Here is a 14035-nt window from a genome sequence, read left to right on the forward strand (position 1 = left end):
GAACCACTGGTCACTGAAACTGCTGGTCAGCGTTACGCAGAGTCTCTGTTGGAGAGGGAACCACGTGCAGCTCCAATCACGTTTAATCGTGTAGAACAACATTTGCTCTGTGCAACTGAGGGAAGAAAACCAGCAGAGACTGGGCAGCGATGCCAGAAAACCGTCAGACATGAAAAAAGGTCAGTTTGTGGTTACCAGTGTGGCTCACCCGGTGCAGCCCTCCCCCCGCCCCCCCCCCAGCCCTGCGACGTATTGTGCGATACTTCTGTTAGTGACTCGAGAGGTAGCCTGGTTTGAGCTCGGACTAATCCTGAGCCCTGGACACCTGCGAATGCTGGCAAAGTCATTCCTTCTGCTAGCACTGTTAAAGTTCCAGGTGTCTTTTTATCGCCTTCCTTTCCTGTTTCCTTGCAGAGCCCCCCTTGAGGGTCTGTGCGTTACTTCTTGGAATCCCTTGGATATCCATGCTTGCACGATTGGAAAGAGTACGATTCTGAATTTGGGTTTACGATAAAGTACAGTCATTGTGAAAAGGTGTTTTATCTTCAGCTGTTGGGCAATCCAGGAAGAAACAAAACGGAAGAAGGGTATCGAGCCAGCTAGCCAAATAATAACTGATAGCATCTGCTCTGTGTGAATTTTGACAGCTGCGGTAGGAACCGTGTCATCTTGCAGGAGTATAAATTGCCAGCAGAGAGACCGCAGCCCCACACTGAAGGCATCATGCGAGTCCTCCTCCTGCTCGCAGCTCTAGGGCTCTGCTGGGGGCAGTACAACCCCAACACTCAGGCCGGGAGGACGTCTATCGTACATCTCTTTGAATGGCGCTGGGCCGATATTGCTCTTGAGTGTGAGCGCTATTTAGCTCCTTATGGATTCGGAGGAGTTCAGGTAAGCTGTTTCCTGTGAGTAGGTCGGGAAACGGCAGCGTAGCATTCGATTAATAAATCAGAATGCCTGAATTAGAGCCAGCCAGCCCCAAGTCACTTTGGGGTTGGGAAGGGGAGGACGGAAGCAGTAACCCCACAGCCTGCAGGGCCAGTGCCTGATCTTGTTTCTCTAGCACATCAGTTAGAAAGGGGCACGCTTTCTTCTGAAGGGCTTCCGCCGAAAAGCTCGGTTTTCCTCTTTGCCTTCTTCCAAGGGATGCGCATAAGAATTGAGGTTTGGCTTTCCTAAGTAGTCACTACTGCAGTGAAAAGAATTCCTGTGTCTTCAGCCCTGCCATGTGCGTGTCCATGGAAGCAGGCCCACGCTGGACCCGGGCAGCCCACAGGAACGAAAGCAAACTTCTTTCTTGCCAGCCTGCAAGAGAGACACCTCGCAGAGCTGAGCTCACGCTGTGGGTGAGAGAGACTGGGTTAGGCGCGAGCCTGCCCCTGAGGGGCGGAGGTGCCGAGTGCAGGTGTGATCCTTAAAACCTTGAAATAAACCCAGTGGATTTCCCCTCAAAGCGCACCATTTCCTCCGCAGGTTTCACCTCCAAATGAAAACATTGTCGTTACTAACCCAAACAGACCCTGGTGGGAAAGATACCAGCCCATCAGCTACAAGCTCTGCACTCGGTCAGGAAATGAAGACGAGTTCAGAGACATGGTGACCAGATGCAACAACGTTGGAGTAAGTGCACTGACAATCTGTATCTGGTACGGCAAGGAGTGCCGTATCAGCTGAGGGAATTTAGTGCTTCTCTCCTCAAAGGAGGCATCAACTGAGAACGAACTGTAGGGGACCAGCAAATCCGAGTGAATGGTGATGTGGTGGAGCTCTGTCTCTCCCTTCCCCATCTCTGCAAACCATACTGAAATGCACTTGTTGCTTTTCCAGGTGCGCATTTATGTGGATGCTGTCGTCAACCACATGTGTGGCTCCGGGGGTGGCTCAGGCACTCATTCTACCTGCGGAAGCTACTTTAATGCCGGCAACAGAGAATTTCCAGCTGTGCCGTACTCTGCCTGGGATTTCAATGATGGCAAATGTAAAACTCGAAGTGGAGAAATTGAAAGTTATAGTGATAAATATCAGGTAACTTTCTCGGACAAAAGTTGGAAAGCTTTTTCTTTTCTTGCTTTTCTAATTTGTCTGCTTGTTGGGTTTTGTGTTTTGTTTTGTTCTCCTTTTCTTAAACCCTGCTGTGTAAACATTACAGGGAGGCCAAAGAAAGGCATTGGTTTCTCACCGAAGCTGTGCTTGGTCACCTGACAACTGAATGAAGTAGTGAGCATGGGGTCAAGAAAGGCACTTCTCGTGCCAAACGTTCCAAGTACTGAGAAATCAAGAACCCTCCGCACATGTTGCCCGTAGGCACGTGCAGGACCTGGCTCCTGCAGTGGGCCCAGTGTGCTCAGCTCAGCCAGTGAGCTCTTTCTTACAGCTCGTAAACTCAGCTGATATTGATCAGGAGCCCCCATGGAAACCTGACAGCAGCGCAAACTGGGCCCTTGGCTGAGCGACTGACTCGTTTTGGTTGGTGACGCGTGTGGCAGTTCTTTTCGCAAGGTTGCCGCTCCTCCTTCGGGGTTGAGATAAAGACAAGCTGAACAGGGAAGGCAAAAGCCACACACGCAAGCAAAGCGGAACGATGAATTCAGTCAGCACTTGCCGACCGTAGGCAGTTGTTCAGCCATCTCCAGGACAGTGGGGCTACATCACAAACCCTCCTCTCTCCCAGCGTCCCCCCTTCCTTCTTCTTCCCACAGCTTTATTATGCCGAGCATGAGGTCATATGGCAAACAAACAGAATTGATTTCATGGCTCTAAAGGTGTAAGCATTTCACTGGAAGGTGTTACAAGCTGACAGAGTGGCACCTCCTAACTCTTCTGGGGTTTTTTTTCCCTTCATTTTCCAGATCCGGGACTGTCGCTTGTCTGGCCTTCTTGATCTGGCCCTGGAGAAGGACTATGTCCGCTCAGAAGTTGCTCAGTACATGAACCATCTCATTGATATTGGCGTAGCAGGCTTCCGAATTGATGCTGCCAAGCATATGTGGCCTGAGGACATTAAAGCATTTCTGGACAAGCTGAAAGATCTAAATACTCGATGGTTTTCTGCAGGAACAAGACCTTTCATTTACCAGGAGGTAATCTCCATCTTTTCTCCTCAATGGTTTGCCTTTGTCTTTAGTACCTCTTGTACCTCCCTCCTTCGGAGGCCTTTGCTGTAGAGAGAGCTAGGCTTTTCTTGGGAGCAGCCCTGCAGCCCTAAGTACTTCTCTAAAAATGCCTCCACATCTTCTTGCCCTTGAGCTTCACCTCTTCTTTCTTTAGTCGTGTTCTCTCACACGTGTTCACCGTGTATTCTGCCAACTCTGAGCTGACCTGCACAGGAGAAATAAACATACTTGAATCTTTTCTCTCCAAGTGTAAGGCAAGAGCTAATGCTGCGGCCTGTACACTGCCTTTTTTGTCTCTGTGAGACAAGAACAGGGGCACAGTTTCTCCTCTGTGTACCAGGTAATTGACTTGGGTGGAGAGCCGATCACAGGCAGTGAGTACTTTGGAAACGGCCGAGTGACGGAATTCAAATACGGTGCCAGACTGGGGACGGTGATCCGCAAGTGGAATGGAGAAAAGATGTCTTACTTAAAGTAAGGATGAAGATGTTGCGACTTACGCACTGGGGTAGCCTGGGTACAGCGGTGGCCAGGGTAAGTTCAAGTCTCTGTGTTTTTGGCCAGGAACTGGGGAGAAGGCTGGGGCTTTGTGCCTTCCGACAGAGCCCTGGTCTTTGTGGATAATCACGACAACCAGCGGGGGCACGGGGCCGGTGGGGCTTCCATTCTGACCTTCTGGGACGCCAGGTAAAGGACGGCTCTTGTCTGGGCGGTGCTTCTTCCGTCTGCTTGTTTGCGTCTCTGTTTTCTGGCACGGTTTCTCGTCCCATGTCTCGTGACTCTCTTTGTCCAACCAACAGGCTTTATAAAATGGCAGTTGGTTTCATGCTCGCTCATCCGTATGGGTTCACACGTGTGATGTCAAGTTTTCGCTGGCCAAGACATTTTGTAAACGGACAGGTAAGCTCGTCATGCTGAACAGAGCTTCGTGGTGAAGGAGGACCAGAAGAGGGCCAGAGAAGCGGTCTGGCGTGTTCAGATTAGTGAAGTGATTTCTCTGTCCCACGTGGGATCTAGCAGGTGGACGCCCCACCTAGCTTTTGTCTACAGATAGGCTCTCTGAATTTTTCAGTGAGAAGTTTTAACCTTCTCCTTTGAACTACAGGACGTCAATGACTGGGTTGGACCACCAAGTAACTCCGATGGATCAACAAAGGCCGTTACGATCAACGCAGACACTACCTGTGGCAATGACTGGGTTTGTGAACATCGCTGGCATCAAATCCGGTAGGTCGCTGTGGAGACGAAAAGAAGTAAGAGTTGTTGCTTTTGCTTCGAATTCCTCGTGGCTTTAGAGCCCTCGCAGCCCCAGGGACAGCAATCCCTTGCATTTTCAGGAACATGGTTGTCTTCCGTAACGTGGTGGACGGTCAGCCTTTCTCCAACTGGTGGGACAACGGCAGCAACCAAGTAGCTTTTGGCCGCGGCAATAAAGGCTTCATCGTTTTCAATAACGATGACTGGTAAGTCAGTGGGAGAAGACCGTGTCCTCAGAGAAGAGCACAGCATCCCTGACGAGCAACGCTGATGGGAAGGGGAATGGCCTTTTCTCCTGATGAGGGCGCTCGCGCCAGCCTGCGCCAGAGATCCTTGGCTCGCATGCCTGGTCTAGAGAGCCAAAATGGGAGCGCAGGGAGCAAAGCGGGGATAGGATCGGAAAGCTCACCCTCTACATTGCCAAATGTTCAAAGTGAGGGAGTAGCATCAGGTTCAGAAAGCCTCTATACCCGGTTTGAATTACCTGTTTGGGAAGCACTGGATAAAGAGGTTCCACTTCTTTTCACGCAGGGATATGAACGTCAGTTTGCAAACTGGGCTGCCTGCTGGTACCTACTGTGATGTTATTTCTGGAGATAAGGAGGGCAACCGATGCACTGGGAGTCAGGTGTATGTTTCTGGGGACGGAATGGCTAATTTCCAGATTAGTAACCAGGCTGAAGATCCATTCATGGCAATTCACGTTAATGCCAAGTTGTAACTCGGGAGAAACATCCTTCTCCGTTTGGTCTCTGCATTACCGTTTCCCCCGTAACCGGTGACTCCCTGGTATTTGAACAGCAGTGATTCTCTGTATCTAGTGATTAATAAATGTCAAGCAAATTGAAGAGTCGTGTATTTTCCCTTACTGAACCGGACGGTAACTTTATCGCGTCACAAGTAGTGGCAGTGCAGTGCTGTGTTTTAAGGCAATGCAGCACTCCGTTTCCCACATCAGAGAAAGAGGGGAGAGCGTAAAATACAAGAAATAAATGGGACCCAAAGCAACACGTGGGCGAGTTAGAAACGTGTTACTTCTAGGGCCGATACGTACTGACACATCTACATCCCAGATGAGCCACGCTGTGGGCAGTCAGCTGCCAGTAGTGCGTAGGCACCCAGGAGAGTTGGATCTGTTCCTTGCGGCAAAGCAAAGCCCGGGCTCTGCATCGGCAGAGGAAGCTGGGCCATGCCAATTCAGTTATTCCAGCCCATGACACCAGTCAAGCCAGCGGGCTGCCTGGTTCACAGTCCGCCTCTGCCTGTACAGATCTAAAGCACAGACCTTACCTGGTTAGCCGCAGTGTCCTGCTGGGAACAAATGTTCACTGTGGCCGTTCCAAAGGTGCCTGAGAAGGGCGCCGTTTACTCAAGCATGGGTTAGAGCTCTGGACAGTGGCGTCAACGCCAGCATATGCTTGTCTCTGTGGAGGGCTTGGCTTGCCTATCCAGTAACATCTCTGAGCACTACGCAGAAGGAGCACAGACTTGGCGGCTTTCCCGACTTCATTGTCAGCCGTGAGGAAATGCCGAGGTCAGTGTGAGTCTGCTTTAAGTCAGAATGTCTGCTTGGCTACAATACTCATTGCAACGCAGTCCTGAGGGGCCACTGTCAGAGGAACGCCCGGACGTCTTCTTTTTGTGGTCAAGGTGTACTCCTAGGGACAGGCCTGCCTTTTGTGGTGGGAGAGGGAGAGCGTGCAGCTGCTGGAGGGTGGATAATGGCTCTCAGCGTGCCCAAGGGCTCCGGGTGCCTGGCAAGGCAGCGATGGTGTGGGAGGAAGGGGCCAGGTAGTGTGCCTGTCCCAGAGGCCAGACCTTCCGCCTGTCTCCGTTGCTCGCTGTGGCCAGCACCGCCTTGCTGAGGGCAGGGGACCTGCAGGCAAAACACAGCCCCTGGGGCTGCTCCCTGGAGCGGTGTCAAAGAGTGGGAGAGCCGTGTGGCAGGATGGTAAGAGCTATTTGCAAACCTGTCGCTTGCCACCAGGGTCAGGGCAGGGAGCCCTTCTGCTCTTTGGAAGCAGACAGGCTCCTCTCTTCGTCATGCAAACGGGGCTGGCAAAGGGATGGATCCACATCTACTTTGTGCTACAACATCCCTGAAGCCATTCTTCAGGAAAGCTGGTCTAAAAGCGTGACATCTCATGTAGCGGCGTGACAGTGGCAGTATCTTGGCAGCTGAAAACTGACCATCAAGGTGATGACTGTGTCTCCCCTGTGGCATGACTTTCTAGGTCTTTCAGCTAGGACAGCTTTATCTTTTCCGGTAATAGCTGTGTCTGTGCTTCTCTGAGACCACTGTTTGCTACCCTTCCTGGGGTTGCCAGGGGTCTTGCTGTGGCAGATAACCACTGAAATCTGAGCACTGTTTCTTTCCTGAGAGGAGGGCAATCTCAGCCTTGGAGCGTATTAAGATACTCACCTGTCTGGAGAGCAGCAGTCAATGTAGACGTTCTTGTTTTGTGAAGATGATAAGTGAAGTCTAAGATCTCTCTGTGAGCAGCCTTAAGACTGCCATCTACCTTAGTCTTGTACGGATTCCTTTCTAATAATCCGTCTGGGGATGCTTGGATGGTGCGCTTAAGACGCAGGTGCGCTTAACTGCCTTTACGTACCCTTCAAGCCATCATCATGATACAACACAGCAGTATTGCTTATTCACTTGGTGAAGCTGAACAGCAGCAGGGTGGACGATAACATAGGGATTGGTCTGACTGGGTCAGAGTCGAATGCTCTCAGACCAGCTTCTTTTAGCTATTCCACACATGCAGGGCGTAACGTTTAATATCCAGTCTGCTTAGTTGAAGAAAACTGATGCTAGATCCTTTTTCTGACTCAGCCGTGTGATACAAAATATACTGCAATCGTAATACAAACGTGACACCTGGCAAAACAGAACAATTGCGATATACGGTTCGACCACAGTATCGGCGTGATCTCCGTTAGTGGAGTCTATAATACCCTCGCTGTCAGGATGCCGGGCATCTCCTGTCACTGGAAAGAAGTACGTGGGTTGAAGCCAGCTAGAGCCCATTGCCATCTTTGGAAAAATCTTCTGTTAGCTCTTTAGTTTTTAGAATCCCTGTTGTGCTGAGCCATGTGTAAACTCCCCACACCTGTCTGGCTAAACCAGGAAGATACTGATATTGTTTGAATTATTTCAGGGATAGAGTGTTATCATTGCAGCAGATGCACTCCAATGACATGGCTGTTCACCTAAAATAAAGGCCACCCTCCAGCCCTCTTTGTGCTAAGATAAGTCAGCATTCTTTGCAACACCTGTGGACAACCAGCACCTGCATTATTTTCCACGAGGCTCCTGGCCAGGTCACTTTCCTCTCTCCTCTGAGCTTTGTTCTTGTGTCAGGGTTTACTGCTCAGTCACATGCTGGTACGTCTTGCGTACACATTGACGCTGCAGCACCGCACTGGGAAACCGCTGCCATTGTTAGCATGGTAGCGATGGGCAGAGCTGTAATACGGCCACATAGGGACATAGAAGAACAGGCCCGCTTGAAAGCAGTTTTACTCAAGTTAGTAAGTAAAGTCAAGTTTGACATTTGCAGTGTCAAAGCCTGCTCATGAGGAGGTCTCATTTTGAAGCCTGGAACCCACATCCTCCGGGGGTCCGCTGCCACCAGGTTTCCAACTCTATGGGGAGATGAAATGGATTAAACCACACAGTTTTCAAACGGGGGCGGCAGAGGGCTGGGTTCCCATCTGCCTTGTGTTGGAACACCCCTGAAATCATTTTCTACCCGTTGCGTCCGGCTGTCAAGGACCGGTCCTTCCTCTTTTTTGGCTGATAACATCGTGTTTCGGGAGCAAACGCAGGTCACTGGAAACACAATGTCAGGCAGCGATATGCCATGACATCAGTGGAAGCACACCGGGACCAGCGATGTAGAAATTAACTGGGTGCACGTTTTTGGTTGCTCTTGTTAGTACTGAGGAATGGTGGGGAGGGGTCTGTGCTCACTTGACCGGTAATCGCAAGATGTGTAATCATCTTACAGGTTCCTTGCTGTCAGCGAGTAGGCAAGGTCGTTTGCAGTAATTTAGTCTGTCATAGTTGTAGTGGAAAAAGAAACCTTTCATAAGGCCCGTGACATGTAAACGAACAGGTGGGCAAATGGGCCCCGCTTCTGCTTTTTGTCCTTGAAGACCGATTCTGGCAAGGAGAAGAAGGCATGTGACATGTTCAGTGGCGTGGCTACTTTCAGAAAGAGCATGCCTGTGACAGTTGAGCTATAAAGTGCACTGAGGTTTCTTTTATCTTGCAGTGGGTGTGCCGTTTGGCAGATTCTTTGGTTTCCTCACAGATACTCCTTGAATGTCAGGGTCTCCCTGCTCTCCATGTTCTCTCAGAGTGTTGTTATATCCTTGCTGCGAGTAGAGAGAATAATCCCTTTAGAGCTGACTTTGGGTTTCCTTCCTTGACTCAGGTGAACCACTGGTCACTGAAACTGCTGGTCAGCGTTACGCAGAGTCTCTGTTGGAGAGGGAACCACGTGCAGCTCCAATCACGTTTAATCGTGTAGAACAACATTTGCTCTGTGCAACTGAGGGAAGAAAACCAGCAGAGACTGGGCAGCGATGCCAGAAAACCGTCAGACATGAAAAAAGGTCAGTTTGTGGTTACCAGTGTGGCTCACCCGGTGCAGCCCTCCCCCCGCCCCCCCCCCAGCCCTGCGACGTATTGTGCGATACTTCTGTTAGTGACTCGAGAGGTAGCCTGGTTTGAGCTCGGACTAATCCTGAGCCCTGGACACCTGCGAATGCTGGCAAAGTCATTCCTTCTGCTAGCACTGTTAAAGTTCCAGGTGTCTTTTTATCGCCTTCCTTTCCTGTTTCCTTGCAGAGCCCCCCTTGAGGGTCTGTGCGTTACTTCTTGGAATCCCTTGGATATCCATGCTTGCACGATTGGAAAGAGTACGATTCTGAATTTGGGTTTACGATAAAGTACAGTCATTGTGAAAAGGTGTTTTATCTTCAGCTGTTGGGCAATCCAGGAAGAAACAAAACGGAAGAAGGGTATCGAGCCAGCTAGCCAAATAATAACTGATAGCATCTGCTCTGTGTGAATTTTGACAGCTGCGGTAGGAACCGTGTCATCTTGCAGGAGTATAAATTGCCAGCAGAGAGACCGCAGCCCCACACTGAAGGCATCATGCGAGTCCTCCTCCTGCTCGCAGCTCTAGGGCTCTGCTGGGGGCAGTACAACCCCAACACTCAGGCCGGGAGGACGTCTATCGTACATCTCTTTGAATGGCGCTGGGCCGATATTGCTCTTGAGTGTGAGCGCTATTTAGCTCCTTATGGATTCGGAGGAGTTCAGGTAAGCTGTTTCCTGTGAGTAGGTCGGGAAACGGCAGCGTAGCATTCGATTAATAAATCAGAATGCCTGAATTAGAGCCAGCCAGCCCCAAGTCACTTTGGGGTTGGGAAGGGGAGGACGGAAGCAGTAACCCCACAGCCTGCAGGGCCAGTGCCTGATCTTGTTTCTCTAGCACATCAGTTAGAAAGGGGCACGCTTTCTTCTGAAGGGCTTCCGCCGAAAAGCTCGGTTTTCCTCTTTGCCTTCTTCCAAGGGATGCGCATAAGAATTGAGGTTTGGCTTTCCTAAGTAGTCACTACTGCAGTGAAAAGAATTCCTGTGTCTTCAGCCCTGCCATGTGCGTGTCCATGGAAGCAGGCCCACGCTGGACCCGGGCAGCCCACAGGAACGAAAGCAAACTTCTTTCTTGCCAGCCTGCAAGAGAGACACCTCGCAGAGCTGAGCTCACGCTGTGGGTGAGAGAGACTGGGTTAGGCGCGAGCCTGCCCCTGAGGGGCGGAGGTGCCGAGTGCAGGTGTGATCCTTAAAACCTTGAAATAAACCCAGTGGATTTCCCCTCAAAGCGCACCATTTCCTCCGCAGGTTTCACCTCCAAATGAAAACATTGTCGTTACTAACCCAAACAGACCCTGGTGGGAAAGATACCAGCCCATCAGCTACAAGCTCTGCACTCGGTCAGGAAATGAAGACGAGTTCAGAGACATGGTGACCAGATGCAACAACGTTGGAGTAAGTGCACTGACAATCTGTATCTGGTACGGCAAGGAGTGCCGTATCAGCTGAGGGAATTTAGTGCTTCTCTCCTCAAAGGAGGCATCAACTGAGAACGAACTGTAGGGGACCAGCAAATCCGAGTGAATGGTGATGTGGTGGAGCTCTGTCTCTCCCTTCCCCATCTCTGCAAACCATACTGAAATGCACTTGTTGCTTTTCCAGGTGCGCATTTATGTGGATGCTGTCGTCAACCACATGTGTGGCTCCGGGGGTGGCTCAGGCACTCATTCTACCTGCGGAAGCTACTTTAATGCCGGCAACAGAGAATTTCCAGCTGTGCCGTACTCTGCCTGGGATTTCAATGATGGCAAATGTAAAACTCGAAGTGGAGAAATTGAAAGTTATAGTGATAAATATCAGGTAACTTTCTCGGACAAAAGTTGGAAAGCTTTTTCTTTTCTTGCTTTTCTAATTTGTCTGCTTGTTGGGTTTTGTGTTTTGTTTTGTTCTCCTTTTCTTAAACCCTGCTGTGTAAACATTACAGGGAGGCCAAAGAAAGGCATTGGTTTCTCACCGAAGCTGTGCTTGGTCACCTGACAACTGAATGAAGTAGTGAGCATGGGGTCAAGAAAGGCACTTCTCGTGCCAAACGTTCCAAGTACTGAGAAATCAAGAACCCTCCGCACATGTTGCCCGTAGGCACGTGCAGGACCTGGCTCCTGCAGTGGGCCCAGTGTGCTCAGCTCAGCCAGTGAGCTCTTTCTTACAGCTCGTAAACTCAGCTGATATTGATCAGGAGCCCCCATGGAAACCTGACAGCAGCGCAAACTGGGCCCTTGGCTGAGCGACTGACTCGTTTTGGTTGGTGACGCGTGTGGCAGTTCTTTTCGCAAGGTTGCCGCTCCTCCTTCGGGGTTGAGATAAAGACAAGCTGAACAGGGAAGGCAAAAGCCACACACGCAAGCAAAGCGGAACGATGAATTCAGTCAGCACTTGCCGACCGTAGGCAGTTGTTCAGCCATCTCCAGGACAGTGGGGCTACATCACAAACCCTCCTCTCTCCCAGCGTCCCCCCTTCCTTCTTCTTCCCACAGCTTTATTATGCCGAGCATGAGGTCATATGGCAAACAAACAGAATTGATTTCATGGCTCTAAAGGTGTAAGCATTTCACTGGAAGGTGTTACAAGCTGACAGAGTGGCACCTCCTAACTCTTCTGGGGTTTTTTTTCCCTTCATTTTCCAGATCCGGGACTGTCGCTTGTCTGGCCTTCTTGATCTGGCCCTGGAGAAGGACTATGTCCGCTCAGAAGTTGCTCAGTACATGAACCATCTCATTGATATTGGCGTAGCAGGCTTCCGAATTGATGCTGCCAAGCATATGTGGCCTGAGGACATTAAAGCATTTCTGGACAAGCTGAAAGATCTAAATACTCGATGGTTTTCTGCAGGAACAAGACCTTTCATTTACCAGGAGGTAATCTCCATCTTTTCTCCTCAATGGTTTGCCTTTGTCTTTAGTACCTCTTGTACCTCCCTCCTTCGGAGGCCTTTGCTGTAGAGAGAGCTAGGCTTTTCTTGGGAGCAGCCCTGCAGCCCTAAGTACTTCTCTAAAAATGCCTCCACATCTTCTTGCCCTTGAGCTTCACCTCTTCTTTCTTTAGTCGTGTTCTCTCACACGTGTTCACCGTGTATTCTGCCAACTCTGAGCTGACCTGCACAGGAGAAATAAACATACTTGAATCTTTTCTCTCCAAGTGTAAGGCAAGAGCTAATGCTGCGGCCTGTACACTGCCTTTTTTGTCTCTGTGAGACAAGAACAGGGGCACAGTTTCTCCTCTGTGTACCAGGTAATTGACTTGGGTGGAGAGCCGATCACAGGCAGTGAGTACTTTGGAAACGGCCGAGTGACGGAATTCAAATACGGTGCCAGACTGGGGACGGTGATCCGCAAGTGGAATGGAGAAAAGATGTCTTACTTAAAGTAAGGATGAAGATGTTGCGACTTACGCACTGGGGTAGCCTGGGTACAGCGGTGGCCAGGGTAAGTTCAAGTCTCTGTGTTTTTGGCCAGGAACTGGGGAGAAGGCTGGGGCTTTGTGCCTTCCGACAGAGCCCTGGTCTTTGTGGATAATCACGACAACCAGCGGGGGCACGGGGCCGGTGGGGCTTCCATTCTGACCTTCTGGGACGCCAGGTAAAGGACGGCTCTTGTCTGGGCGGTGCTTCTTCCGTCTGCTTGTTTGCGTCTCTGTTTTCTGGCACGGTTTCTCGTCCCATGTCTCGTGACTCTCTTTGTCCAACCAACAGGCTTTATAAAATGGCAGTTGGTTTCATGCTCGCTCATCCGTATGGGTTCACACGTGTGATGTCAAGTTTTCGCTGGCCAAGACATTTTGTAAACGGACAGGTAAGCTCGTCATGCTGAACAGAGCTTCGTGGTGAAGGAGGACCAGAAGAGGGCCAGAGAAGCGGTCTGGCGTGTTCAGATTAGTGAAGTGATTTCTCTGTCCCACGTGGGATCTAGCAGGTGGACGCCCCACCTAGCTTTTGTCTACAGATAGGCTCTCTGAATTTTTCAGTGAGAAGTTTTAACCTTCTCCTTTGAACTACAGGACGTCAATGACTGGGTTGGACCACCAAGTAACTCCGATGGATCAACAAAGGCCGTTACGATCAACGCAGACACTACCTGTGGCAATGACTGGGTTTGTGAACATCGCTGGCATCAAATCCGGTAGGTCGCTGTGGAGACGAAAAGAAGTAAGAGTTGTTGCTTTTGCTTCGAATTCCTCGTGGCTTTAGAGCCCTCGCAGCCCCAGGGACAGCAATCCCTTGCATTTTCAGGAACATGGTTGTCTTCCGTAACGTGGTGGACGGTCAGCCTTTCTCCAACTGGTGGGACAACGGCAGCAACCAAGTAGCTTTTGGCCGCGGCAATAAAGGCTTCATCGTTTTCAATAACGATGACTGGTAAGTCAGTGGGAGAAGACCGTGTCCTCAGAGAAGAGCACAGCATCCCTGACGAGCAACGCTGATGGGAAGGGGAATGGCCTTTTCTCCTGATGAGGGCGCTCGCGCCAGCCTGCGCCAGAGATCCTTGGCTCGCATGCCTGGTCTAGAGAGCCAAAATGGGAGCGCAGGGAGCAAAGCGGGGATAGGATCGGAAAGCTCACCCTCTACATTGCCAAATGTTCAAAGTGAGGGAGTAGCATCAGGTTCAGAAAGCCTCTATACCCGGTTTGAATTACCTGTTTGGGAAGCACTGGATAAAGAGGTTCCACTTCTTTTCACGCAGGGATATGAACGTCAGTTTGCAAACTGGGCTGCCTGCTGGTACCTACTGTGATGTTATTTCTGGAGATAAGGAGGGCAACCGATGCACTGGGAGTCAGGTGTATGTTTCTGGGGACGGAATGGCTAATTTCCAGATTAGTAACCAGGCTGAAGATCCATTCATGGCAATTCACGTTAATGCCAAGTTGTAACTCGGGAGAAACATCCTTCTCCGTTTGGTCTCTGCATTACCGTTTCCCCCGTAACCGGTGACTCCCTGGTATTTGAACAGCAGTGATTCTCTGTATCTAGTGATTAATAAATGTCAAGCAAATTGAA

At 50.4% G+C, this 14035-nt stretch overlaps 2 protein-coding genes across 4 annotated transcripts; both read left to right on the forward strand.

The window, feature by feature from the left end:
- LOC136009607 (pancreatic alpha-amylase-like) lies at positions 1 to 5218 on the forward strand. Of its 2 annotated transcripts, XM_065669585.1 has the most exons (11): positions 1 to 179; positions 648 to 891; positions 1474 to 1620; positions 1828 to 2025; positions 2850 to 3080; positions 3454 to 3587; positions 3678 to 3800; positions 3914 to 4013; positions 4219 to 4340; positions 4451 to 4576; positions 4902 to 5218. In XM_065669585.1, exons 2-11 carry the CDS (start codon positions 724 to 726, stop codon positions 5089 to 5091), a joined length of 1539 nt encoding a protein of 512 aa, XP_065525657.1. In that variant the 5' UTR covers positions 1 to 179; positions 648 to 723; the 3' UTR covers positions 5092 to 5218. The 2 variants fall into 2 exon arrangements, with proteins under 2 accessions (XP_065525657.1, XP_065525659.1); XM_065669587.1 differs by lacking the exons at positions 1 to 179; positions 648 to 891 and adding an exon at positions 1182 to 1346.
- Positions 5219 to 8817: 3599 nt separating this feature from the next.
- On the forward strand, positions 8818 to 14035 carry LOC136009608 (pancreatic alpha-amylase-like). Of its 2 annotated transcripts, XM_065669588.1 has the most exons (11): positions 8818 to 8996; positions 9465 to 9708; positions 10291 to 10437; positions 10645 to 10842; positions 11667 to 11897; positions 12271 to 12404; positions 12495 to 12617; positions 12731 to 12830; positions 13036 to 13157; positions 13268 to 13393; positions 13719 to 14035. In XM_065669588.1, exons 2-11 carry the CDS (start codon positions 9541 to 9543, stop codon positions 13906 to 13908), a joined length of 1539 nt encoding a protein of 512 aa, XP_065525660.1. In that variant the 5' UTR covers positions 8818 to 8996; positions 9465 to 9540; the 3' UTR covers positions 13909 to 14035. The 2 variants fall into 2 exon arrangements, with proteins under 2 accessions (XP_065525660.1, XP_065525661.1); XM_065669589.1 differs by lacking the exons at positions 8818 to 8996; positions 9465 to 9708 and adding an exon at positions 9986 to 10163.

This window comes from Lathamus discolor, chromosome 3 (assembly GCF_037157495.1).
Source record: "Lathamus discolor isolate bLatDis1 chromosome 3, bLatDis1.hap1, whole genome shotgun sequence".
In the NCBI taxonomy this organism is placed as follows: domain Eukaryota; kingdom Metazoa; phylum Chordata; class Aves; order Psittaciformes; family Psittacidae; genus Lathamus; species Lathamus discolor.